The sequence below is a fragment of the Lagopus leucura genome, unplaced genomic scaffold, assembly GCF_019238085.1.
Source record: "Lagopus leucura isolate 7727_CA_CO unplaced genomic scaffold, USGS_WTPT01 Super-Scaffold_73, whole genome shotgun sequence".
NCBI lineage: Eukaryota > Metazoa > Chordata > Aves > Galliformes > Phasianidae > Lagopus > Lagopus leucura.
In genome coordinates, this window is record NW_024962252.1 from 67,389,224 (window position 1) to 67,415,126 (window position 25,903).

At 36.2% G+C, this 25,903-nt stretch overlaps 1 protein-coding gene across 3 annotated transcripts in view; it reads left to right on the top strand.

Moving 5' to 3' along the window:
• The first annotated feature begins 647 nt into the window (after positions 1-647).
• The window catches only part of FMN2 (formin 2), a 144,184-nt gene continuing 118,928 nt past the window's right edge, over positions 648-25,903 (top strand). For all 3 annotated transcript variants that reach the window (XM_042891123.1, XM_042891142.1, XM_042891134.1), the window contains exons 1-3: positions 648-830; positions 3,194-5,190; positions 21,014-21,180. In XM_042891123.1, the coding sequence (XP_042747057.1) occupies positions 3,252-5,190; positions 21,014-21,180 (2,106 nt within the window). In that variant the 5' untranslated portion in view covers positions 648-830; positions 3,194-3,251. The remainder of the gene's footprint in view (positions 831-3,193; positions 5,191-21,013; positions 21,181-25,903) is intronic.

Consider the following 25,903-nt stretch of genomic DNA (forward strand, 5'->3'; position numbering starts at 1 on the left):
ACTGCCTCAGCTGCTGAGTTTGCCTAGCAAGCAGAGGGACATAGACATCATATGTACATACACATGTACACAGCCTCCTGGAAGGACTGGTCTGTGGCTCCCTTCCTCTGGGGTTGTGTCCACAAAGCCTAACCCTGTTTTAACAGCTCAGTCCTGCCAATCACAGCCATGGCAATGCCACATGTAGGTCAATTGCAGTAATGAGGCATTATTATCTTCACTTCATGGGCACTTAAATGACAATACTCACTTGACAATTACTGAAGTGGTAAAATAAAACATTACAGCCAATAAATTATGGTAAAAACGGACAGAACTCCCAACTTCAGCAGCCTTGTTCCAAGAAATCTCCATCTCAGCAGTGTGAGCTCAACTAGGCACCTCTCTACCTCCCTAAGCCAGACTGTGATTCTGCTGAGCCAGGAACACAAGGATGTTTGTGAACGATCAGGGCATTTTGTGAGAAATTTCAGAGGAAATTTCCTCCTGTGGTCCCAGGTCTCCACAGTTTTGCCACCCTGGGAAAACTGCTCTGTCTTAGCTGTGCTCCAGGAGGGCCCAGGTGCTGTGCCCAGGTGGGGGCAATCAGTGCAGTCAGAAGACCTGACTTGCCCAACCCTGCTCTCCTCTTCCCTTCCTCTCCATCACAGACCAGCCCAGAGCAGGGCTGGTAGGTAGGGTGGGTCAGTGCTGTGGGCATTCAGAGGGGGCTGCAGTAGGTGGAAATTCCTGTAATTGGAAAGATTTGTCTTCTAGCAGCTGTTTCCTTTTCTAATTGGAATGTGTCCACGTGCACTGTCTGAGAGTGAAAGAATAATGCATCTTGAACTGTAAGTTTTAAACCTATGTCTATTTTTAGTCTCTCTCAACTTTTACATGAGTATCTCAGGCTTATGCTTGTGATCTTGACTCTATAATTTTTGAGAAGCTGCAAGCATGTTAAATACTAAATGAGGTAGGCAGGCTTGAGGACCAGTATAAGTTACTTGCTGATAGCCTGCAACATGCGACAAACAACTTTTAGTTACTCTTAAAAATTATATTTCCTTCTTGCACACATATTTTTCTTTCTTTACTGCCTTTTTATGGAAACGCTTTGTTGTTGTTGTTGTTGAATGTTAATTATGTTCTTAGTTTTTTAAATGTAGCTTATACCGACGCCAAAGTGTTCTGATTGCTGCTGTCATTAATAGTATTATGTTTCTTTATGAAAGCTGAAGATTCCTGAAGGGGAAAAAAAAAAAAGAAAAAAAAAAAAGAAAAAAAAAAACAAAAAAAAACAAACACCACAAAGCCCAAAATATTAACATCAGAAGTAAAGGGAAATGATTTAGGGACCATGTGTTTATGGAGAAGAATGGAGAGGAAATCACTTCAGAATATCTCACTAAAATTTCCCTTATATGTTAAATCTGTACTGTGTTAATTTTGTGTAGTTTGTGGTAGAATAAGATTTTGAGAAGCTATGATAATTCAGGTGTGATTAAGGATGAAAATGAGCAAAAAAATCTCAGTTATATCAGGGTAGTATTCTACTACTGTGGTTCCTTCAAACTGTGCATTTGGTAGTTACTTCCCCCTATCTTCAGATGGACCAGATTACCCCTGAGATTTGAAGCCCTTTTGCAAGTATGTAATAATGCCATGAAAAATAAAATATTCTAAAAAAAAAATAGAAGCTAAGTAAGGTAATAGAAAACAAAGGCAGGAATGGAGTCAGAAAGCAAATTACCCTTAAGTGTTCTTGTGGGCTTTGCTATGCTAGCTTTTGCTAGAATATTTTCAATTATCTGGTTAAGTGAAAAGTAAAAGGAAAAATAAATTAAAAATAAATTAAAAAGTCAGTGTCATCTGACCTGCTCAAAAGTCTTGAGTCCTTCAGTACAGGGGATTTGTGATGCCTGAGCCATAGGCACCTCAGGACATGGCTTGCAGTAGAACAGTAAATGAATAAAAAGCTCAAGGAAAAATTTATGATAGTTCAGAACAAGTTACTTATGTTTATTATTGTCAGTGCTATTCTTTCCAAACTGAATAAGCAGTAGTTATTTAGCAATGGCAACAATCCAGATTGGTAAAGGTAATTGGTATTCTTTGAGGAGGAAAAACTGGTGGAGGTGGTACTTATGATGCTTGTTTGTTGGTTTCATAAGAATGTAAATATACAAATTGTAAAGTGTAAATATGTACACATTTCTTATTATTTAATATATTTAGGCTAAGAAAGCAAGTAAAACCTCAGATAGGAGGCGAATGATATAAAAAATAATAATTTGTCAAGCTTATAGGACGCATTTCCCTGGAATTATGTTAAGAAATCCATTATGGAATGAAAACTGGTGATAAAGGAGCTCAGAAGTATAAGGAATATATAAAGTTCTTCACAAAAAGTTTATCTAATAGACTAATCAGTTTAGATATATGTATCAAATCTGTTTTTGGCTGGATTTGAACCAAGATACTGAACTGAACTAACTTGTTAATTCACTATCTTACACTTTTGTTTCTTCTGGAGGTATTTTAAATCTAAATTTCAAAAATGGGAAGACAATACCAATCTGGAAGTTCAGGAAGTGTTGTTATGAAGTATGGATGTTAATGCATCTAAACCAAAAATGGAGGTAAAGGAGGACTTCAGCACAAGTTTCCAAAATAGTTAGGAAGCAACAGTGTTCAAATCAATTATTAAATATAGAGGAGTGTTTTCCTTAGTTGCAATTGAATGGTGCTATTTTTTTGTTGTTTGTTTTTTCTTGTTTCATGCCAGATGTTCTTATCAGGAAAAACAACAGTGATATGTTTTAATATTAATGAGTTGAATCTCCTGATAGTAATAGTATATATACACCTTCTCAGCATACAAATTGTGGGAAGTTTTTTTTTTATATAGTGTGGTTACCAAAATGTGTTGAATTTTAAGTGTATGTCCTTACAAGAAGAACTTTCTGTTTATTATTCTTATTCTATGTACTTTCAGAATAATTCTCCTTTTAATACTAATTTTCATGTTTCAGTGACCTTTAAAAAGTAAACATGTATATCACCAGAGGTACTGCCTAATCTGCCAAAATAGCACATGCTTAAACAACTTATATTATGATCACTCAATAGTCTATATTTACACAGTTATTTGTTTATTCATTTGATCAATTGAGGAACAATTAAAGTACCTTTACTTTTTTTTCTGCTCTAGGAATGAGAGCATTGAAGTCCAGCAATTATCAGTGATTTGATGCCACACAAAATTTGCAATGCAGGCAATAAAAACCGTGGAAAAAGAAGTGACTTTTATAAAGGAAACACTTTTCACAGAATCCTTCCTAAAGAAACAGGAGTGCAGCAGAAGCCCAGAGAGCAGGCAGCTCTGTGAGCAGCAGCCATTGGAAGGAGCTGTCTGCAGCTCGCAGTGCTGTACTGAGCATGTCCCAGCGGAGCCCAGTGCAAGCAGCACATTATGCAAAAAGGCAGCTCTAGCAGATGGGAGAGAGGCACAGCAAGCATTTGCTTCACTTGCATCACCACCGCTTGAAAACAAACCTGGATTGCTAGAGGGGATCTTGCCGGCAGGCCAAGGGAGAGAAACCCGGGAGCATGGCTTGATTACTGAAGGTGCTGCGTTGCGAAAAATCATGGGGAATCAAGATGGGAAGCTAAAGAAAAATGCAGGTGATGTGCATGAAGGAGGAGAGGATGCCTCTGGGCCGAAGGATACAGATGGCACAAAGAAGGTATCGGGAAGCAAAAAGGGACTGGGGAAGCATGCAAAAGGAAGCGAATCTGGTAAAAAGAAGGGTAAATCAGATTCGAGAGCTTCTGTGTTTTCAAATTTGAGGATTAGAAAAAATCTGTCCAAGGCTAAAGATGGGAATAGTAGTTCAAGGGAGGATGTTTTGGAAAGTCAGGCCTTGCCAGCCGGAGAGCTGGACAGTACTCATTCGATCATTACCAAAACTCCAGATATAAGCATCTCTGCAGATGAAGGGGGTCTTTCTGATACAGATGCTGAACATTTTGAAATCAGAAATGAAACTGTCCCAGTTGCTGCAGAGACACAGGATGGACAAAGGACCAGCTCTGGCTCTGATACAGATATATACAGTTTCCATTCAGCCACAGAGCAAGAGGATTTGCTTTCTGATATCCAGCAAGCTATTAGACTGCAGCAGCAGCAGCAGGGGGCAATTAACATTGGAACGGAGGACCTTGTCACCAAAACAATGGGCCAACACATGGCTAATTCGCAAGCAGCCCCTTTGGATTTTGAACGGTTTCTTTCAGTAACCGCCACTGACAAAGAGAGTAGCCCTGACGCTGTGGAGGCTATTCCAGCAGTATCTGAAATTGCCGAAGACATTCCTGTTTCCTGTGCAACTGAACGCAAACTGAAAGAAGCAGTAAATGGAACGGGCTCTCCTGGTAACGATTTATTTGAACCACAGGAACGTAAGCAACTGCCTGAGGAGCAGCTCACTGCTGGAGTGGATGCTGTAGCTTGTGAGCTAGAGGGTGATTTAAATAGAACTGTGGTAGAAAATGGGTCTGAGGCATGCAGCTCCACAGCACATCTTCCAACCTCAGCAGCAGATTCTGAGGCTAAAATTGCTGAAGTGCAGGCTGCTGATTTCCAAGGTTCAGTAACAGAGGATAGTGCGTCAGAAGCAGGCCAAGATTATGCTGCTGAGACTCAGGAAGGGAAACACGTTCTACCAGCCAGTCAAGAGGTCTTGCATAATGGTTTATCTACGGAAATGAAAAATGGCATTTTATCCTCTGAAGGAACAGCCGGAAGTCCGATGTTTGGCTCCCGATGCTTTAAGCCCTATCTAATTAATCCCTGTTACATCAAAACCACAACTAGGCAACTGAGTTCTCCCAACCATTCACCTTCTCCCTCCCCATCTCAGAGCCCACTTTTTACAAGGAGGCAAGAGTCCTTTCACAAAAAAGAAAAAGTTCCTATTAAGAAGCAGAGGTCTGCTAGTTTGGCTGGTTTATTTAGCCGTTCAGCAGACTGGACAGAAGAAGTATCTAATCACAGAAGCGAGATAACGCAGAAGGTGGGCTCTGCAGGCTACTTGGAGCATAAGGGGTTTAGTGAGAAGTTTCAAACAGAAAGAGTGCCTTTGACTCATTCAAGAAAGTCCTCAGGGGTGCAGGCTTCTACAGAAGCATTTCCCAATGTCTTTTCAGGTGAGTGACGTGTACTAAGATTGTTTTGTTTTTTTTTCCTGGAGTCTTTGAAAATGTATTTAAAGTACTTGAATTCAGTCCTTTGTATGTACTGTTGTCTTTACTTGTAGTGACAGTTTTAAAATGGAAGGCCTAATCGTACATTCACATTTTATTAATGAGAATAGCCTCTCTGTATTCAGTGTCAGCCAGGCAATAGTGCCAGTCAAAGAAGTGTGCAACTCTTTGAAGTTTTTCTTTTTTTCTCTTTTTCAAGTTCTTTGTCTACATCCTGTTGAAAAAGGCTGAGTGCCTTAAATTATTCTTGTTGAGAAATGCCAAGAGCTGCACTGTTTGAAGCAGAAGAGCTCATAGCTTAAATGAGTCTTTCAGATCTGAAGCTTTCTGCAACTGTGAGCTTGTTTAGGATTTTCTTGTTTGGAGTAAGATATTTACAGTGCATATCAAAATTATTGTGATATATATGAGAGCTGCACCAAGGATGAGTCTGAAGCAGTTTTGTATAAAAATCAAAGATGCATGCAAGCGGATGTGGACAGTGCTACAGAAGAGAACTAACTTCCTCTTCAGGAGGGGAAAAAGAGAGAAAATGTTAGTGGCTTTACAAGGCTGCATAAAATGAAGAAGGGAAACAGAGTAAGTTTGGTTAGTTCTAATTAGCTGTTGTTGAAGCTGCATAATGGGACTCATTCAGGAAGGCGTTCTTTTACCTTGTCTGTCAGGCAACTTGCACCTTGTCAAAGGTGCATAGAAACAAAGTCTAAAAATGAAACAAAGTGCAGAAAAATATATATACTATTGGGTTTTATTTGTTTTTTTTTTTTTCTTCTTTCCTCCATCTTCAATTTCTTTACAAAACCTAAGGCATTTACAAATAGAGAGGTATGTATGAGGTCACATATGAGGTATATACACAGGAATTTTAGCAACTTATTTCATTTCGTTTTCGTTCAGGAAAACTGTAAAACTAATACAGATGTCCTACAAACATCTGTTACAAGATTAAAGCAGTTGCATGTGTAAATCACTGTTCAGGTTTATTTTGAATGGGTCCATTTAGGTGTATGAGCACAATAACCAGTGATGTTTGAGAAAATGGGATTAGAATCTTCCTTTTTCACAAATCTAAAAACTAGTGTGATTTAAAAATCTCACTTGAGAAAACAGTTGAGCCATTTCTTTTCATAAAGAAAAATTGTTATAACGCAGATTTCTTAAACTGCATAACTTGTAGTTATCTACATTCCCTTCCTATGTGTGCATTATGCTCTGCTGGACATCAAAATATTACTAGTGAGTGAACATGCCTGGAGGCAAGGGGAAGGGGAATTAGTGACTGTTTTCACAACAGCAAACTTCAGCAGTTTGAAATATTCAGGTAAAACTTTTATCAGATTAAAATCACAAGAATCCTTTAATTATTTGTCTTGAACAGAAATCCCCAGCCTCTCACGAAAATTGGAGTTCAGGATGTTCACACGCACATATACAAACATCCAACCTCCCTTGTGAATGGAAGCTCCCCCTCTGAAGAGAGCTAAATCCTTTCTGTGTTTTTAAATCCCCTCCACCTCTTTGCATATAATTAATTACAAACATTCCAATCTAAAGTTTTACAACTGGAGCTGATCTCTACTTTTTGACTTTTACTATATAAAAACACATTTTTTTGCTGTTAAGATTTGATAGCTTTATAAACAACTTAAACTGCAAAACTTTAAATTGCACCACTGGTAATTTGGCTCTTCTTTATGGTGGTGTTATGGTGAAAATAAATATTCTGTGGTAAACTTCAAGCTTTTTTTCCAAGAAACATACTTCTTCACATTTTGTAACAGGTTTTTGATTTACCTCTTATTTAATTATTTTTGGTTGTTTTTTTTTTTTTTTTAACCCACCAACAGATTAGACTTATTATGAAGAGACCAATGTCCAATGCAACAGTGGTTCTGTCTCTTATGGAAATTACTGTGATCCTCATTTGCATGTGTATGCTAGCTGTCTTTGCAGACAGAGGACAATTACACCTTTCAGTTCATTCAGAGTAGCTTGAAATAAAGGAATCGGAAATGATATCATAACGGTTCATCTCTTATTGGTTGGCCTTCTGCTTTTCGTAAAAGTGAAAATTACAAGCTGAAAATTATCAGAAATACCCAAATAATTTTTTGCATTAGCATGCAAGAAACAGGGAAACAGTAAGAATACAAAAGTTCAGTTTAAACTGCATGTCATTGCTTTAAGAGCAGGAAAGTCTTCATTTAAACTGGTCTGCATAGCAACAACCACAAAAATAATTTCCAGGTAGTAAATAGTAAATAGTGTTTTTGAAAATTGTTCCATGTTAATTGCACACATTACATGCATCAATGTGGTGATTATTATCAGGCTTTTATGAGTAACATTCTTTACAGTGGCTCATTTTTATGTTAAAATAAAAACAACACAAACCCAGCTTCTTGCCTGGAGTGTTGAATCCCATCTTGCTGTGCAGTGACTGCAGCATTGTTTTGCATTTCTAACTAGAATCAAGTAAAATATTCCACAACATCACTTCAGTCATTGATTTTAATGACAGCGTGTTCTATGCAGATGACTGGCCTAGTTTGGCACTATGTTGTAGTTTGGCTGTGTGCCACATGGGTTTCACAATGATCCACGTGAATTAAAGCTGTTTTAATGTAGATAAAAATGAACAACTGGAATTGCAAATATGACTGTGTGATCACTTAAAAAATAGTCTTGTTTGAGTTTGGGGGAGGAAGAGAATAAGACAGCTTGCCAAAGAAAACTTTTCTAACTTGGCCTCTTTTGTATAATTTTAGATTGATTTGTGTGAGGAAATAAGTGCAACATTTTGAATTGAATTTGATGGAATGGCTAAGAATGGGGTGTGGACAAATTCATGGGTATTTTGTAATTAAGGCAGCAGATCTGTTTCTCCTTCGATGAAGACAGCTGTGTTTAAATTGCAGTAATAGTAATTACAAGTTCTAGATTACTTGATGCACAGAGGAGTCGTGGATTCTATGTTGTGGTCCCAGGAGGACAACAGCTGAACCTGAATGAACAGGGTTGGCTGTTTCACTTCAGTATGTGTCAATGAATGACTTTGCTGGCATTAAGAAAAGTATCATAGTGGGAAATGAAACTGATGTTTCCAAACCTTCACAAAATTGGAATAGAAGACTCAGTTAGTATAAAGAAGTTTATCCTTGCATTCATTTGAGTAGAAGTGATTGCAAAGACACTAGGAAGAGGGTCTGTTACATAAAATGAATGTAAGAGTTCCATCAGCTACTCCAGATTGTAATTAAAGTCTAACAAAACAATCCCTTGCCCTTTCTAATCTCTGTTGGCTGTCTGTAACGCATTTGCTGCATTCATCTGTTTCAAAACTGGTGTGTTGTCTTCAAATATAAATTTATGAAAAGAAATTTATCCTGCTTTAGATGTAGAAGGGAGGGGGGAATCTACAAATGTGAGTTACCATAAAATGAAACCTGAAGTCAAACCCATGTTAAAGTTCTCATGGCTTATCTCTGATTTCCATGGAATGCAAGCCTGCTTCTCACAAAGGCCGCTTTATGTCACTTCTGTAATGGGCTAATGTCTTCTACACCCACTTGCAGTTCTAGTACATTGTCTGCAAGCTGATACAAAGGTCTTAGTATATGTAAGTATGTGAAAATCTGAGAAACTATGATAGAAGTTTGTGTACAAGGCACATAGTAGAGCTTTTAGACACTTTCACAAAGTTTTTCTTTTTTTTTCATTCTGATTCATGTGGTTATGCACATAATATGGATTTGTATCTACTGGCATACTGAGGAAAGCATTTATCATGCAGCTGTTACTTAGGACTACTTACAATTTACGCTTTCACTGATGATGTTTGTTAGCACTAATACGAATGTCTTTTATCTGGTGGTGGGGCAGCGTAGCCTATTCTAACTGTCCAAGAGCAATCCTTACGTGATATGGGATCACACACTCCATTGAGTTTTGCCTTTCAGAGTCTGATGGGAATGCTTTTTTTTTTTTTTTTTTTTGTCTAGTAAACCCAAACTTAATATGAGGAACAAAACTGTGAAATTCCAGCCCAGCTATAATAATATGTGTTTGAAGATAGGTTGCAATTCATTATGGAAAAACTGCTGAGTGCTGAAAGCTGCTTTAATGATACTGTGCCAGCACTGCAATGTGGGAATCAGAGAAATGTGGGTAATGTCACTGGAATGCAAGGCTGCCGCAGTGTTGTTTTGATAGAGTTTTATGATTAGCACTTTGATGTTCTGGAGCTCTGTTGGAAGTAACAAGTTTTGGTCATGGGGTTGAGTGATTGCATCTTCCAGACGACATCTACCTGGGCAGCAATAGTATTATGAGGTCTTGCAGCCAGCCTGACTTACACCTCAACTAGAAGTGTGTTTTCTTGGTTGCCTGCTGAACTGTTCTAAGGTGCGAAATGTAAAGGCAAAAAAAAAAAAAAGAACAGTTTGTTGTGCTGTTTGTATCTGATGCTTAGCACTAGTATTCTATTCAGTGGAATAGGAGCTGGCTAGAATTAGTTGTAACGGACCTTATTTGCTTCACTGATTCAACTTGTGAAAAGAGCAAGCCATTCTTCCAGTATGAATAGGTATATGGAATTTTAATTTGAATCTGTTTCTTGTATCTAAATATGCCTTGTTTTCTGTTAAAACGTTACTAAATTGTTGGCTTTTTTTTTTAAATTTTTGAGATGGGGACTGAAGTGAATCCTGGATTGTTTTCCATATGTCTGGCTTCTTAAAAAATTGTGAAAAAAAAAAAAAAAACAGCCTGATCCTACTTCTTGTATCAGGCCTCACTCTTCCTCTGTGCTGTGGTATCTAAAGGAAAATAATGTTGGCATGGAGAAGTACCTCTGAATATTTTAGGCTGCTTGCCTATGAGGGATCAAGCTCTAATGTGAATCATGGTAATAGAAAGTGTGAGAATAACAATTAGTCAAGGTATTTTGTTTGTGCTGTTAGTTAAACCAAACTCAGGATATGACTAAGAGTATTCTAAATTACTCCTGCCGAAATGTGAACTTACATAAGGGGTAACGGTGATGAAGCATATACATCTAAGTGTTTTTGTGACTGATTATTTTCAGGCCCAATTTAATGCATAATTCTGTTGTGGTTAGGTGGAATATGGCAGTTAATGTTTGATTGAAACAGTATTTTTTGATGAATACAGTTTGTCCTTTGTGGGAATGAGAAGAGTTGACACAAGGATCAGAGGACCAAAGCAGTGAGACACTGTGCAAGGAAGGTGATGGAAGTGAGGAGTTGACAGTCACCTCATTGCTCCTTCTTCAAGTGTTAATACAAGGCCATTTGCAGATCGTTAATTATTTCAGAAAAGGCAACTGAAGGAGCAGTGTCATACTGTTGGGGTTTTTTTAATCAGCAACAATTTCCTGAATTCATACATTCATGTTCCTGTGAGGGAAGTTAGTGACAACAAGAAGGCCTGTGATAACAAAGCCACAATCCTTCATTTGATTTCCATGTTGCTGCTGCCCAGGATAAAGTTTCCCTTGTGTGGATGGAAACATCTATGCTCCCTGATGATGAGTAGGAAGTGTGCTAAAACTTCTGATGTGTTTTCAGATAAATGCAGAATATATCTTTTTTTAATCTGTGGATGTTTATACTGTGGAACTTATTAAAGCAGCTAGCTATTTTGCCATGGTAGGAGGCAGTGGTTATGAGATTGCATATGCAACATCACAGATGTAATGGTGAATCGTAATGTGCATAAAATTAAATGGAAATATACAAGTACACGAGGCAAAATTGCTTGGGAAATTAATTTTGGTGTTTTGACATATGCGCTAAATTTTGGCAGGAAAGCATTGTGAGAAATGAAACTTGTCACTGACAAGTTTTTATTCTTATTTGTCAGTTTAAAAAAAAGAAAAGTTCATTCTCAGGATCTATATGAAACTTATCAGAAGTACCAGAGCTCTGAACCTGTTACAAATTCAAGTCAGGAAGAAGCACAGATATGTTTATTGTATAACTAATTACAGGGCGTAGCTTTGATTCTAGAGTTTATTGGGCACCAAGATCTGACTCAGGCATCCCCTGAAATGCATAATAAGTAGTACGTACCAGGGCAAAAATAACTGTTTTTATCCTTTCCTCTTCCTCGCACTGACAGGGAGAAAGTCACTGCACAAAAAGAAGGCAATGCTGTATTAACATTATAATTAACTTTGTTAACATCTGCTAGCAGTCATGAAACAGAAGTGGTTTTCATTTAAAAAAACAAACAAACAAAAAAAAAACTAACTCCAAAACATATTGTCTTCATAGGGTGTGGGTCTAAACACTTTTTGTCATGTAGAGTCATGACAATATAGTATTCTGAGAAATAGCTGAGGAAAATATGATTACATCAGTAAAAACATAAAATCCCACTTAAGCAAATCTCTTGTGCTGTATGTTTTGTTTAGATGAAGTCTAGAAGAATATATCTGAACAAATTTTTTTTTTTTTTTTTTTTTTTGTGGAATATAGTCTTTTTCTTTTGGCTTTCATCTTGCCAGTTTTTGTTTGGAGTTTTTTTTAGGTATGAAGGAAAAAAGCCTTTATGTGTTGTATAAACACAAAACAAAAAAAGTCAGCAGTTCTTCAAGGTGAAGGTTGAAGATTATTACACTTCAGTTGCATGGCTCCTGTATACGAAAGAAAGTAAAGCACATTGGAAATATAATGTCTAGATTAAAAGAAATCAGTTGTGTCCCACTTCATAGATTTGCTAGTTCAGTTGTGTTTTGTGACCTGTGGCTGCTTGTAACAGTACTTAAAATGCTCAAGGTAGAGGTAGGCCAGGCTTTGTTGAGTGACAAATGAAACATGGAACAGTTAAGAAACAAAAGTTTTACAAAGTTGAATTGCAAAGAACATCACACTGTGTGTATCAGTTTGGACTGACAAAAAAAGATTTTAGTAACAGCTGCCCAAAAAGACATCAGAGGTTTTTCTTCCTTTAAAGAGCTGGACAAAGAAATGTGTGTTTCCAGCAGCCTATAAAGACCTGGCACCTTCACATCACAGATCGCTGCCAAAACTAAAAGGATAAAAATGAACAGAATTAAATGCTTACTGAGAGGAACCTAGGCACCTAGGAAATGCAAACTGGAAGTTGCCAAAGATGCATATAGTAACTAAAAGGTTTGGTTGATGGACATATATTGAGAGTTTTAGTAATGTACCTCTGTAATTTTCAGTGCTATTGCATTAGAATCTGAAGAGAAATAAAAATGTAAAATACTGCTTCAGAAGTTTGCATCTTGTTCGTATTTTCAGTACTATGTACCACTGTTGCATTATAGTTGGGGAATTGTTGCTTTAAAATTCAGTTTTTGCAAGTCATTTTGGGACATAACAAGAAACATTCTTACCTCTCACTGTATATAAGATAGAATTCATGTTGTAAAAGGTAAGGAATTTTATTTATATACATACTTTGTCCCGGCTTATGCTGAGTAGTGTATTTGTCATATTAGAATATTCAGAGTGGGAGATAGAAAATCTTAACCACTGCAGAAGCAAAATCTTAAGGAGCTTAGTGTTCAAGTTAGGAAGATAGAGTGCCTTAGGGACGATGGAGAGCTTAAGAAACTTGCTAATTTGCAAGAATTAAGAAAAAATTGTCACAAACCATCACAAATACTTCATAGTTAGAAGCTCTGGTGATAGCCAAGTTTTAATACCTGCTTTTCAAAAAGTATTATGTTCTTGCAGAAGTTCCATGCCATTTCAGTCCTCTCAATTTAGGCTGCAGCAATAAGCAAGGCTTTGGGATGAATCTTGCAGTAGGAAACTGTATGATATAATTAACTATTGGGCATATGATAAAAGGCTATAGAAAAACAGTATAATCTAGCATGGTTTCTTAGCAATGATCAATAAGACTACATTGATAACTTTATGTGAAGCTGCTTTCTAGACAATGCAGAAGTTGGTGGGAAGGAATTAATCCATACATAACAGAATGCTGTGGATCTCTTACCCAAAGACAAAAAATTCTGGTAGCTTTGGCAAAGGACTGTCTTTTCTTTTCCTCTATGGAAGAACGACTTCGTTTTGGTCCACTTCTACCTATGGCAGTGACAGCTTTCTCAGGCAGTGGGATTTTCTCACAATGCAGGAGTAGTTAATGCTATAATTGGTGGTGTTGCCATGTCTCATAGCATGTTCCTCTTGGGCTTGCTGTTTAAAAATACAGATGCTTAGTTCAACTGTGGAATGCTATTTATTTGAAAACTCCAGTTGTAAAATCGTTTCCAAGGTAGCCTTTTACTTTATTAAATGTGATATTTCCTTGTCAACTGATTTTTTTTGTGGGATCTCATTTTCTGTTTTTTTTTTTTTTTTTTTTTTTTTTTTTGTAAACTGCAGCCTTTTATTGTCAGGGCTTGAAAGAATGTAATTGCTGTTTTTGTGAGGTGTTGCTGCCACCTCTTCTGTGCTATGATACTGAGGGTGGCAGCAAATGCAAGGTTATCTTCCGAGCTACAGCTTGCACCCTTCTCACTAAAGGGACAGCACAAGGTGCCTGGGTCTTTGAGGGTTACCTTGAACACTTGAAGCTGTTAGTATTATGTTTCTCCTTTTGGGATGGACCACTTGTTCTAGTTGAGTCAGTTGAAATCTCAGGGATATGGTTATTCAAGCTCTCTTGCGCAATCTGGAATCTGTTTAGTTAAGTGGAGATAACTTTGGGAATGAAATAAAGGAAAAATTTTACTTGCTTGAGTTGCTCAGTAGATATATTACTTCCATAATATATCTCATATCTAGTCAAGGTTATTCATGTAAAATTTCTAACAGCATACTCCTATAATGGGAGGGAGGCTGAGGTGCCAAAGAATTTGGGAAGCTTGACATAAGAAAATCATGGTATTTACTGTCATAATAAGATACAGGATTTACAGAAGAGAAAGTAATCACAGGCGGTTTTATTATTGGTGTTTTTTGAGTCTATGAATGTTATCAATCCAGCAAGAAAAACTTTTTTTTTGTCTTTAATAAATATGTACTACTGACTTTGAAATTATATTGAACAGTGCATAGGATGGAATAGAAAACTGGAAGGAGCAGAGTAGTGTTCTTGTATGTTGCTTTCCTAATTCTGTTGTTTGAACAGCCTTTTTTCTTATGGCTTATGTGTTTAAGATTTGTGGGCTCAGTTCCTATAATCCATGTGAACAGAGACAGAAAATCTGTAGACAGAATATCAAAGGAAGAAAGGATAGGCCTCTAAGGCATTTTAATACATTCCTAATTTTAGTAATGCTTTAAATACTAGAATAAGATATTATGTATTTTTACAGTATATGAAAATATAAGAAAATCCACTGTTCTTTCATCCCTTAGAAAAAGGAGAAGTATACAGGCATTTAATGCAGTTATTAGCCACTACATTGAAATAAAGGTGGAATGAAATATAATGACAAATCATATCCTGGAATCATGGGAATTTCTACCATCACCCTAGATCTTGACACATTTTGCAATTATTAAGGTTTAGGTTGTCTGGAAACTAACGTGTATTTCGTTCCCATGTATCTTTATAGTGGAAGGATTCAATTATTATTTTGCCGTTATGAAGCTTTGTTGCATGTGCTGCCCTGTTGCTTGGTGATATTCTGTGACTTCTAAAACAAAATTGAGAGAAAACTGTTACATGGTTTTACGGAAGAGTATGTTGGTAAAGATTCAGTCACCTTTAAGAAAACAAACAAACAAAATCCTCACAGGATAAGAGATCTGGAAAAATATTCCACTCTAAATCAGCAGAGGATTAGAAGCTTTGCAGTGAAAAAGTACATTAAATGAGTTCTCTAATCCAGGAATAGTGGGTGTAATCTTTCAGGTCAGTCTTCGGGAGAGTAAGAGACTAAATATTTTTAAATGGAAATATATGTTTAAGATGCATTTGTGCAGGGTTGACCAACAGTCAGCTCTTTTTCTCATGAAATAATAGAACAAATTATAGTTTTTTTCCAAGTTCCCTCTGTACCACTGAAGAACTCTGAGCAGCTGTATGTTATGCATTGTATATAGGCTGACTGTTACAGTTTAGCTGAAAACTATGACATTTGAAAAGAATATGAAGTGAAAGGAGAAATTTAAATGTTAATAATTCAAGGATCAAAAGTCTTACAATTCTTTAATATGTGAAAGTGCATTAAACAGCAGAAGGGTGAGAATGAAGTGTGACAGCTTTACACTAGGCATTAATCAGCAAGGTTTTGCTTTGCATTTTGGGGAAATCTGATGAGGAAAAACTCATACCATGAAGTATTTGAGGAATTACATGTAGTCATTACAGTATCTTTGTCTCTCAGATTTGTCTGTGCTCTTCCAGCATTCTGGAAAGCACTTAATGCTGCCCGGTTTAGGTGTTTTGCCAGGTAACTTAGGCTTAAGTTATGATCTTGATATTGAAAGAAAAAGAGACAGTAAACATTTTGGAGACAGAAAGCATTTTGGAATTATTGCATTACCTAACTTCTAACTGCTGTGGAAATCAGCTTTTTTATTTCCCCTATTTTATTTTCTTTAAATTTATAGAAATAGGTTTGCATCTGTAATCCTGCGTGAATTGAAAAATCGTAATAAGGCTACAACTGTCTTTCTGTATTTTTTTCAGGCTAATAGAAAACATATGCTACATAGATATACACCATTTCATCATCTTTCTTTTCCTGTTTTCTTGTTTTATGCTCCAAAAATAGAGCAATGCCCATGGTAGTTTTTGCTTCAAAGCTTATCAAAGACCATTCCTGTGTGAGCATTTATGATATCACTGAAATTAGAGGGAGAGGAAGGAAAAAAAAATTGCAATCTGATTTCAGTTCTTGAAGATGTAAGCAGTATGTGTATGAGTCATCTACAGCATGAATCTGAGTAGGGCTTTCAGGATTTGTTACGCTGCAGTCATTCCCTTCTCACTGGGAGAAATCAAAGTGGAAAGAAAAGACTGTCTCCGGCCTGTATAGGTTAAGGTTTGCTGAAGCAGCTGCTCTGCTAATGGTAGAAGTGAGGTCTAATTGTCACAGGAGAGCAGCAGAAGAGAAAGCTTTTGGACTATACCTCAATGTGGTTGTCAGGCTCAACTTTACTCACTGACAGCTGTGCTCTCGGGCTTTTGCAAATGCAATGGAAGAAGAACCACATATTTAAAGATAAATGTTGAGGGCGTAGCAACAGTCCTCTCAGTGAAACATTGCAAGCAATGGTGTGATGCAGTACATCAATGCATGTTTTTGTTTTTGTTTTTTTTCCCCCAGTATGTCTGTGACTACTGTAGTTCTTTATTCTGTTTCTCTTCTGTTCATCTTCTTCATCCATCCCTCACTCTTTCCTGGATAAATATATAATTCCAAAGCCTACAACAATGTGCTTATAGTATTGCTTGCTCTTAAGGGTTTTATTGCTCTTCTAAGCAGAGTGGACAGGAAGAAAGCTATAATGTGAACTGATTTAGTTAAGATTTGCCAGTGCCTTTCTGTGAACTGCATTGAACATGCTTTTAATGTTCGGTACCCCATACGCAGTCCAATCTAAGGTAAACCCATATTTCATTAAAGTGTAGCACTTTTGCAACTGCTTGAGGAGAAAAAAAACATCCTGGAATATAAGGTAGCTGTGACAAACCAAATGCATTTCCTTCTAAAATAGGCATTCTTCCCTATCAGAAATGAGCCGATCAAGATCACAGCAGACAAACCAGTCCAGATTATCCTTACTAACAGTAGCAGTTGCTGCTGTATGTAAGGAGAAGTAATACAAATAGACACCTCTCCAGAGCAGAGGAGAATCTTTGATTTTTGTCTGGGCTTGTGCCCAGTAGATAAAGCTTCAGTAAACCTAAAGTTGAAAATGAACATTCAAGAACTGCAAAAGTTCTGTGTTTTTTGAGAAAGGGAGACAGCATGAAAGGAAACTATGCTAGGCCTTGTGAGTTTTTGTTCTCTGGTGACTGACTTGCATGTTCTACAGTTGTTTCCAATTGTGGTTTAGATAGTGTTTTAAGTCCTTGTGATGGGGGAAAAACTGTAATGTTACAAAGGAGTTGGCAAGATCACAGTGCATCATCCAAACTGATATGAAATGAAGAAGTAGATGACATGGAGGTGGAGAAGAAATCTTTACCTGTTGAGAAAATATTAAAAATACTGCTATTGAAATTGACTGGAACTCAACTTTTGCCTTAAATACCTATGTGACTTTTTTTTTTTTTTTTTTTTTTTTGCTGTTTAAGGGATTGAGGGATTAAATTTGTAAAGCTGGCGTTTCCAATTTTATGCAAGTTGTCAAAATATTTTTATTGAATTACTTGCAGATGTGTAGTGTGGATAGGGTGCTAGCAAACCAATTCCAGTTCTAAACAAAGCTGGTTTATTGAGTCTGGTGTTAAAGAAGGCATTTTACCATAACTCCACAGAAATATAATCTTTGTCTTTTGCATAACAAAATCATAAATATGACTTCTGCCTCACAAGCTCCTTGCATAAGGTTGCTTTGACAAGACTGCAGGAGAACATAGAGTCAGATGGCAGCAAGACAGGGTAGCCCACCGGCATCCATAGGCGATGAAAGACTTTGAAGGACTTCAGTGCTGGAATTCTTTCACAACAGTGAAAACTATGGCTTTTACCTGAATGCAGGGGCGGGAGGAATACAGGTTAATGGGAGGGAACTACTTACTAGTAAGAGGTGGCTTTTATATGTCCTGGTCATATGTAAAGCTTTGGCCCTGTCTGGAACTTCTGTACTGCAGGGACTCACTCTGCGGCATGGATGAAGTTGCTTTATGAAAATGAATAGCATTCTGCAGTACTGAAATGCTTTTTTTCAGTAAAGTATTTCCTCACCCCATTTTAAGAAAAACATGCTGTCTTTTTATACCTTTGGCTTTCTGTTTTTTGGTGAGAGAAAGGTTTTTCTGATTCTTGAAATAACCATTCATTTTGATAAGACCCTAGATAGTTTGATGCAAAAAAAAAATCAGTGGTTTGACATGGGTTTAAATATATTGCTCATTAAGTGCTCTAAATTTATTATGTTATAATGTTGATACAGGGATTTTTTTCACAGCTGTTCACAGAGGAGCTATTTCTGTATGCACTGAAAATCAAACGTGTTTCAGCTTGCTTTTAGTAAAATGTGCTAAAAGAGCTGGCTAAACATATTTTTTGGAATTTCAATTTCTCTCTCTGTCCTCAGGTCTCCACAACAAGAGCAAGGAGTGCACACAGTGTTAGAGCATAGATATATCAAAACATTATTACCTTTGTCTTGATGACTTCTTTTTTTTTTTTTTTTTTTTAATTCTGTGTATCTGTTGCAAAGGACAGTTTAATAACTCTCAGGTTTCCTGCACTTAAATGACTGATGCTTAAAAATTAAAAAGCAGTAGCTAACATCATTAAATAAGTTTTACTACCCTACATATTCAAAGGCTGATAATACACTAGAGAGAACACTTCAGGTACAGATGGATAAAATGGCATAAGTAATGCAGAGTAATATGCAAGAAATGAAGTTCATCCATGTTGTTGGGTTTTTTTTTAAACATATTTTCAGAATCCTAAACTGATCTTGAAAGTTGTTAAAAGGCAGCAATATATAATAACTACTATACATATTAAACTGAGTAAATACTAAGGTTCTGAACAACTAACAGAGTATTTGATCATGAGCAAGACTGTTAAGAAATTAGGGAATGAATGGGTAGATGGGGAAGAGGGGTGTAAAGGGTACAATTTCCTGTCTTGTCATTTACAGATATTATTCCTGTTCATTAGCTTAAAGCAGAAGTGCGTGGAGTGGCGGAGCATGTACTCCTGCACATCCAGGAGAAGACTCTTCTAAAATGACAAAATTCTTTAAGTGTTGCAATGTCTGGGGAAAAAAAAGAAGTCATAACCTATAATGCTATACATGAATTTTGAATATTTAAAATCTCATGAAGAAATGTGTAGTGTTCTGTGTATTTCAGACAGATGTGAAGTATCAACTTCCCCATTCTTTTTCATTACTTGTAGTCTCATTTAGCTTGGTGAGTTTTCATGTTGTTGAACTTCAGTTAGCACTATTAGATTTATAATATCATGTGCTTTGCTCCAGGAATGCTACATATTGGTTCACAGTACAGTCATTAAAATTTCACTATCATTAGATAAATAAAGGCATATGTTCAGTAAGCAGTTACGGCATCACTCTATAGGTGATGAAGCCAAAGGAACAGAGGCAAACTAATCAGCAAGTTGATCAGAGCATAACAAAAGCCATGTCTCTTTTGCCTGGCTTACAGAAACGTGTTTAATAAAAGGCTAGGAAACTTGGACTAATAATTTAGAATTATCAGATCTTGTAGATGTGGGGAGGAAAATCTTAGAAATAACCTCTAATGTTTTATTGTATTGCTTATTTTAGGCTGAATTGCCACATGAAGTTAAAATAATACAGAAACTTTGGGCTAAATCTCAATATCTTTTTCAAATCACATCCAGATGTTTTTAATAAATCCTTTTTATGTTTAAAAAGCCTTGAAAATTTTGCACTTGAATAAAATTTTAACAGAAATCTTTTTTGCATTTTTACAAGTAAAAAGTTTTATTCAGTTAAAACAACACCATAAAAAATGACACCAAATTGCTTTATTAATGTCATGAATTTTCTTTCTGGAAAGTAACTTTGTCTTCCAGAGAGTAAGTGGAAAAAGCAGACTATACAAACTGATTTAGGTACAAATTATATTCACAACTAGTTCATACTAAAACATGTGATTAACTTTATTACTCCCTCTGCCTCTTCCAGTAGGTCTATTTCAGCTCTATTTTTATATTCTGTAAATCCGTACATTGGCATCTTCCGACATTTTGGAACTTAATCAAGTAATTTAGTATTCTTATAATGTAGATTGTACTGCAGCTTGCATATATTACTGACTTTTTTCAAGTCTCTTCCTGGCTACATCTACAGAGTATGAAGATCTTTCAGACCTCTAGCACTGTCTCCTCCAATGTGCTTTATATCATACACTCTCCTTTCCTGGTCTGATCAGAGAGCAGTGAAAATCCTTTGATCATGAAATCCAGCCCTGTGACAGGAATGGATCACTTTTCTGAATCTTGGAAAGTTTTACTTCTCTAAAATCTGTATTGCTGGTTGTGGCACTGCATTTTATCTTGGAACACTCTGCTGGAGCTATATTAAATATCATTTTAAGCTGAATAGTTATCAATTTTTCTTTTTGTTGTCACTGCTGTTGTTATTCTTTTGAGACTTTCTCCACAGTACTAAAGCACAATTTCTTGAAGTCTAAGATTGCTTTGATTCAAAAAAAACAAACACAATTCCAAGAGCTGGGAGACTTGATTCCACAATAACTTTGTGTGACACTCTTGGAAAAAAAGTTTCAATTCTCAGTAAACTCATTTTTTTTCCATCAGGAAAAAATGTAATTGTATAATATAAATAGGAATTTGATGCTTCAGTAACAAATCTTGCTTTTCCTGCTCTACAATGCAGCCAGCTAAATGTATCCTTTCTTGAACATCCCAACTAATCAGGCTACAGATCAGACCAATGATTAGATATGAAGAGTTTGTTTTATTATCAGGTGCTTTTCTCCACAAGTTTTTTAATATAGATTTTTGATTTCTTTTATTTCTTGATATTTTCAATAAGCATTGTAATGCCTTAATCTTTGTACTCCATAGATAGCTACAGATTCTTATTGATTTGTGTCATTGTGTTGGCAGGACGAACTCTGCTGGAAAAGCTCTTCAGCCAGCAGGAAAATGCACCGCAAGAAGAAGCAGAAAAGCTATGTTCTCGTATTATTGCATTGGGACTCTTACTTCCATTCACCGATTGCTTCAGGGAACCATGTAATCAGAGTGCCCAGCAAAGCACACCCACTTTTGATGTAAGTACTGGACAAATTTTCTTTTGTCTGTTTTTCCAAGAGGGATGTAATTTATCAGTGCCTTATGATTGTCTGGGAGAGAGAATCAGTCTGGAGAAGGTTAGCCTGTTTAATGAAAATTGCCTTTCTATATATTGCCAGCCAACTTCCTGATCTCACATACATATGCTTACGTACATAGTTAAGCTTACTTGGTTTCTTGGCATTATAACTCATATCTTATTGTGCACTGTTGCTCTGTATTTTTTTAGTCTTTTTTTACATGAAGTATTTATATGAATCCAGGTGCTTTATAGGACTACCAATATTTAAATCTAATAGCTGCCTCACCAAAAAATATAAATAAAAAAATCAGTCATAAGCAAAACAAAGAGAGCACATCGTAAACAGAACACAAATTACACATCTAGCACAGACAGTTCTTTTCCCCCCGCTCCCCTTGAAAAGGCACTGGATGCAAAATCGGGCAAGAGTTAGTATAAATTTACTGGCATTCCAACCACATTGTTATCTCTGCCTTTGAGCTATCTGGCCACAGTGCTGTTATTGGTGGCATTTGCATATGATTACAGAATTTAAGAAGGGATAGTGTTGTAGACACTGCCTAACACACTATTCTTCCCCTTTGATAATAAATTCAAAATTAAGATTTAATTCTACTGTATGATACTGTAGTTGAATTTTTACGGTGAACTTATTGTGAACTTCTCCATTGAAATTTTAGCGTTAGTCAGTCTGTGCATCAAATTATGTTACTGGAGATAACCAGAGTTTTATCAAATCATCTCTATTTTACACATAAAGCTGAAACTTGCTTAGATACGGTTAGCAAATGACTGGAGTGGATATGAGAGACCTTGAGTATTTTTGATGTTTTAAATATTTTTCGTCTTGCTGAAGGGTAGTGTAGTATATAGATGATAAAAGGAGCATGCAAACAATAAATGTCTGTATATATTCTTAAAACAAACAAGCTTTCCCAAATAACCGAGCTTGTCTAAAAATGTCTATAGGAACATTGAATTATCATTGTTATTGTTTTGCTTTTTTTAAAAAAAAAATTTGAATGTATTTTCAAACTAGAGGATCTTTTTTTCTGGGGGAGGGGATAAATTGAAGAAAATTGACAATGGAGTATGACTATAAAACTAATGTTATTCAGGCGATTTAACATTGCATTACATCTGAAAGTTTCTCTTTTATGGTTTCACATACTCATCAGTTTATTACAAAATATGTTTTGTCAATTTGTTTAAAACAGTTTTAGTGGTATTCTCAGTTCTCCTGGTTTTAGCAAAGATTCAGTTAATCTTATCTCCTTTAGAGCTTTGATTACAATATTGGCTGGAAAAAAAAATCCCCCCCCCCCCCCCCAAAAAAAAACAAACAAATAAACAGGATTTTACTGTTATCCAACCATTTGCAGAGGAGTTAGACTAGCCATAAGCAGTGTTTAAAAGTTTGCCTATCTAGAGTTAGGAGGTGCAATAGTCTCTTTACCCCAGATTTGGGAGCATAGCCAGTCCCGTACTCTTCCTTCATCTGAGCTCATCTGATGTGCCACTTAACAGCCATTGCCTCCAGTTTCATGCTGGATCCCCTTCAGTTTGGCCAGGTGACCTTTTTACTCAGCTGAAAATGCTGTCAGCAAAACTCCTGTATCCTTGTCCTGGTAGGAGCCAGGTTTAACTACCACCTCATTGTCCTCCTACTCTGCTACATCCAGCTCTCGTGATTGCTTATTCCTTCAGTTAGTCATGGGAATGTTTCGATTTTTTTTGTCTCAGTCTGGTTCTTATAAAGTCTCTTAAGTCACTCCTTCAGCATGTTTTTTGCTGGATTGCCAACTTTTTTTTCCCACTGAAATCCTTCTTTGAATCTCTTCTTTTTTTCCTTCTGTGACTGATCACATGTATTTCTGAGTTTTCACTTAGCTATGTTTTTTGTATTTCTTTTTCATGTTGAATAAAATCTGTTATTCCTCTTTTGCTTAATGTGGTCCCACACACTTTTTTTTAGAAGAGATTACAATTTATGAAAATAATTCCATATGTTTTTTTCACTCTGAGATCTATTGCTCGTGGCCTGAGATGAATGCAAACAGATTATTTAAAAGTCATGCTTAATTTAACATGGCTAATGCAGAACTCTGTTGTGGCTTGAAATATTTGCAGTTGTACACTGATTATATTCTCATCTTCTTTGATTATTCATGTCCAGTAGCCACCTTTAATTTTCCCTGTTGTGCAAGTATCGAAACCTCTGCCTGTGTTCTCAGCAACACAGCAGAGCACTGTTTCTTTTTTTCTTTCTCTTGGGATATTCCAAACTTTTATGTGGAGCTCTGTTTCACCCCATTAAATGATTGTAATCTTTACTTTTCTCATTTGATCTTGTTTCTTTCTTTTCCACACTGATTTGTGTTAGACAATACGTGAAGATTAAAGACAACTTTCACAACTCTTGCCTTTTTTTGCACTTGTATTTCTGCTGTGGGTTATGCTGTGTGGAACTGGTGCTCATTCCTTTGTTACTATATGATAAACATAAAGTACAAAAGAATACCCAATGAAATCATCAGAAAGCTAGAAGCTCTTACAAAATTTTTGCTGAGGATATTTATAATCTGGTCAGATTGTGGATGGATTTTAACGATGGTAAGAAATCACATGTTCTTGAAATGTCTGTGACCCTTCTGTCAAATTTCAAGTTGTAGTCCAGTAATAGAAAGTTGAGATCTGTGATAAGAATTTTTTTTGTTCTATCTTGGCCTATTTTTGTCAGCTATTTCTTTGGGGGAAAAAAAAAATAAAATCTGACAGATGTCCAGAATAAAAGATTAGTCTGAAAAATAAAAGTTGAGCAAAGCTTTAACACTAACAGAAGTAGATTGGGATTTTTAAGATGTTTGCTTTTGAGCAGCAATGAAAGCTTTCACTCCAGCTTTTTCTACTTATTTTATAATAATGAAGAAGAATGTACATTGGCAGATTCGTTCTCTAAGAATGTGATTGCCTTTTTGCTGGTTTCCTCCCCCTTAGAGGAGCTGCTCATTATTGGCTTATGAGTGTCATGACTTTTTGCTTATCACATTATCTTCACTGCATGTCATTCTGATTTTTATGAAAGAAATTTAAAAGTATATTTTAAAAAAAGACCAATCTGGTGAATGCAAAACTTTTAGAAGGATAGATTAAAGAAAGCCTATTCAAAGAATGTTCTCCAAATAATTATTAGTTTTTTGGTGCTACTATAGCCTTGTTTTCCTGCTCAGTTTCTTCCTTTTTAGTAGCTGTGACTTGTTCAAAAGTGCTCCTAAGGAATCAAACTAAAATCAAATATACTCTCTGATTGAAAGGTATATAATAAATTAATGCTTTGTGGAAGACTGTCAGTCTGAATGACTGTGGTATGTTATTTAATAATTATATAGTGCAGGTGTAATCTTCATGTTTTTTGCATGTTGCCTCATTATATTATCCTGTTAGAAATCAACATAAGGTTGAGCTTGCTAAACAGTTCATCTTCAGAAAGAATGCATCCCAGGCAATTTCTGCAGACATTAATAGAATTACAACTTTCAATAGAGGTCTTGTTAGTTCTATTAATGATGTATAACAGGAGCTAAAATGTGGCTGAACATGGACAGTCATCAGTAAAGCCTCCAAAATATATTAGGATTGAAATTCTTTGGACACCAATAAAAGCTGACATTCTCCTATCAAAGTGAGGCAACTGTATTCAGTTTCACTGTTATTAAGAAATTTTGACTGTACTTGGTACTTATCTGCATTTTATCCAGTTGTTGAAATTATTACTACTTTAGAGATTTAGTTCTGGCAAAGCAAACGAGAAAGTACGTACATCCAGGTGGTCTAAGTAATAGCTGGTAAGCTAGTAGTCGGGGGATGTGGTCTTCCATGTGAAAGTTTGAGTCTCATGTGTAAGGTGACTAGATCTTCAGATTCTTCTGTTTCATTGTGAGAGAATCAGGTAAATGTGGAAGTTCAATCTTCCAAGCTATACTAAAACCAGAAAACTGAGTAAAAGGAAGACCAGAGCAGTAACTCTGAAACTGAGTTAGAATAGTTGTTGAAATTTAAAACTGATACATTTTCCCATAATAGCCCTAACCAGGGCTATTTGCTCTGTTGGCCTTTCTTATCCATTAAACACAAGACAGAAAGATTAACAAAGTTTGATGCCATCAACAAGTTTGTTCTGTTTTGCTGATGAGAATAAAATCTTTTCTAAATTATCAGTGGAAAGAAGTGGTTCATGGGTTGTGGAACTTGGGAGGTACTTCAGTGTGTTGTTGAGACACCTTAGTTTTCTTAAAAAGAAGCAAGTCAGTCAAATAACTAAGGTGCTTAGTCACAAATTTAGTTCATGGAAATAGAATGCTACTTCAGCCATATATTACAGTATTGTGACTAACTTGCTGATTTTTCAGGCTTGCAAGGCATTTGTGTTCACTAATACAGCCAAAGGTGGTAGAAGCTGAGGGCTGTGTTTAATTCTGCACTTTTTTTTTTTTTTTTTTTTTTTTTTTACAGTAGTTAGATGGAGCTTTGCTACTGAACCTCTCATCAAAAAGTAAACCACTTTCCCTTTTCTTGATAGTATTGATTTCTTTATTTTAAGAGCTGCTTAAAATAAAGCAGTCTCCTGCTGGTGAGAGCATTCTGAGGTGGATTGGCTCTAATTTCTCAAACTAAAACCT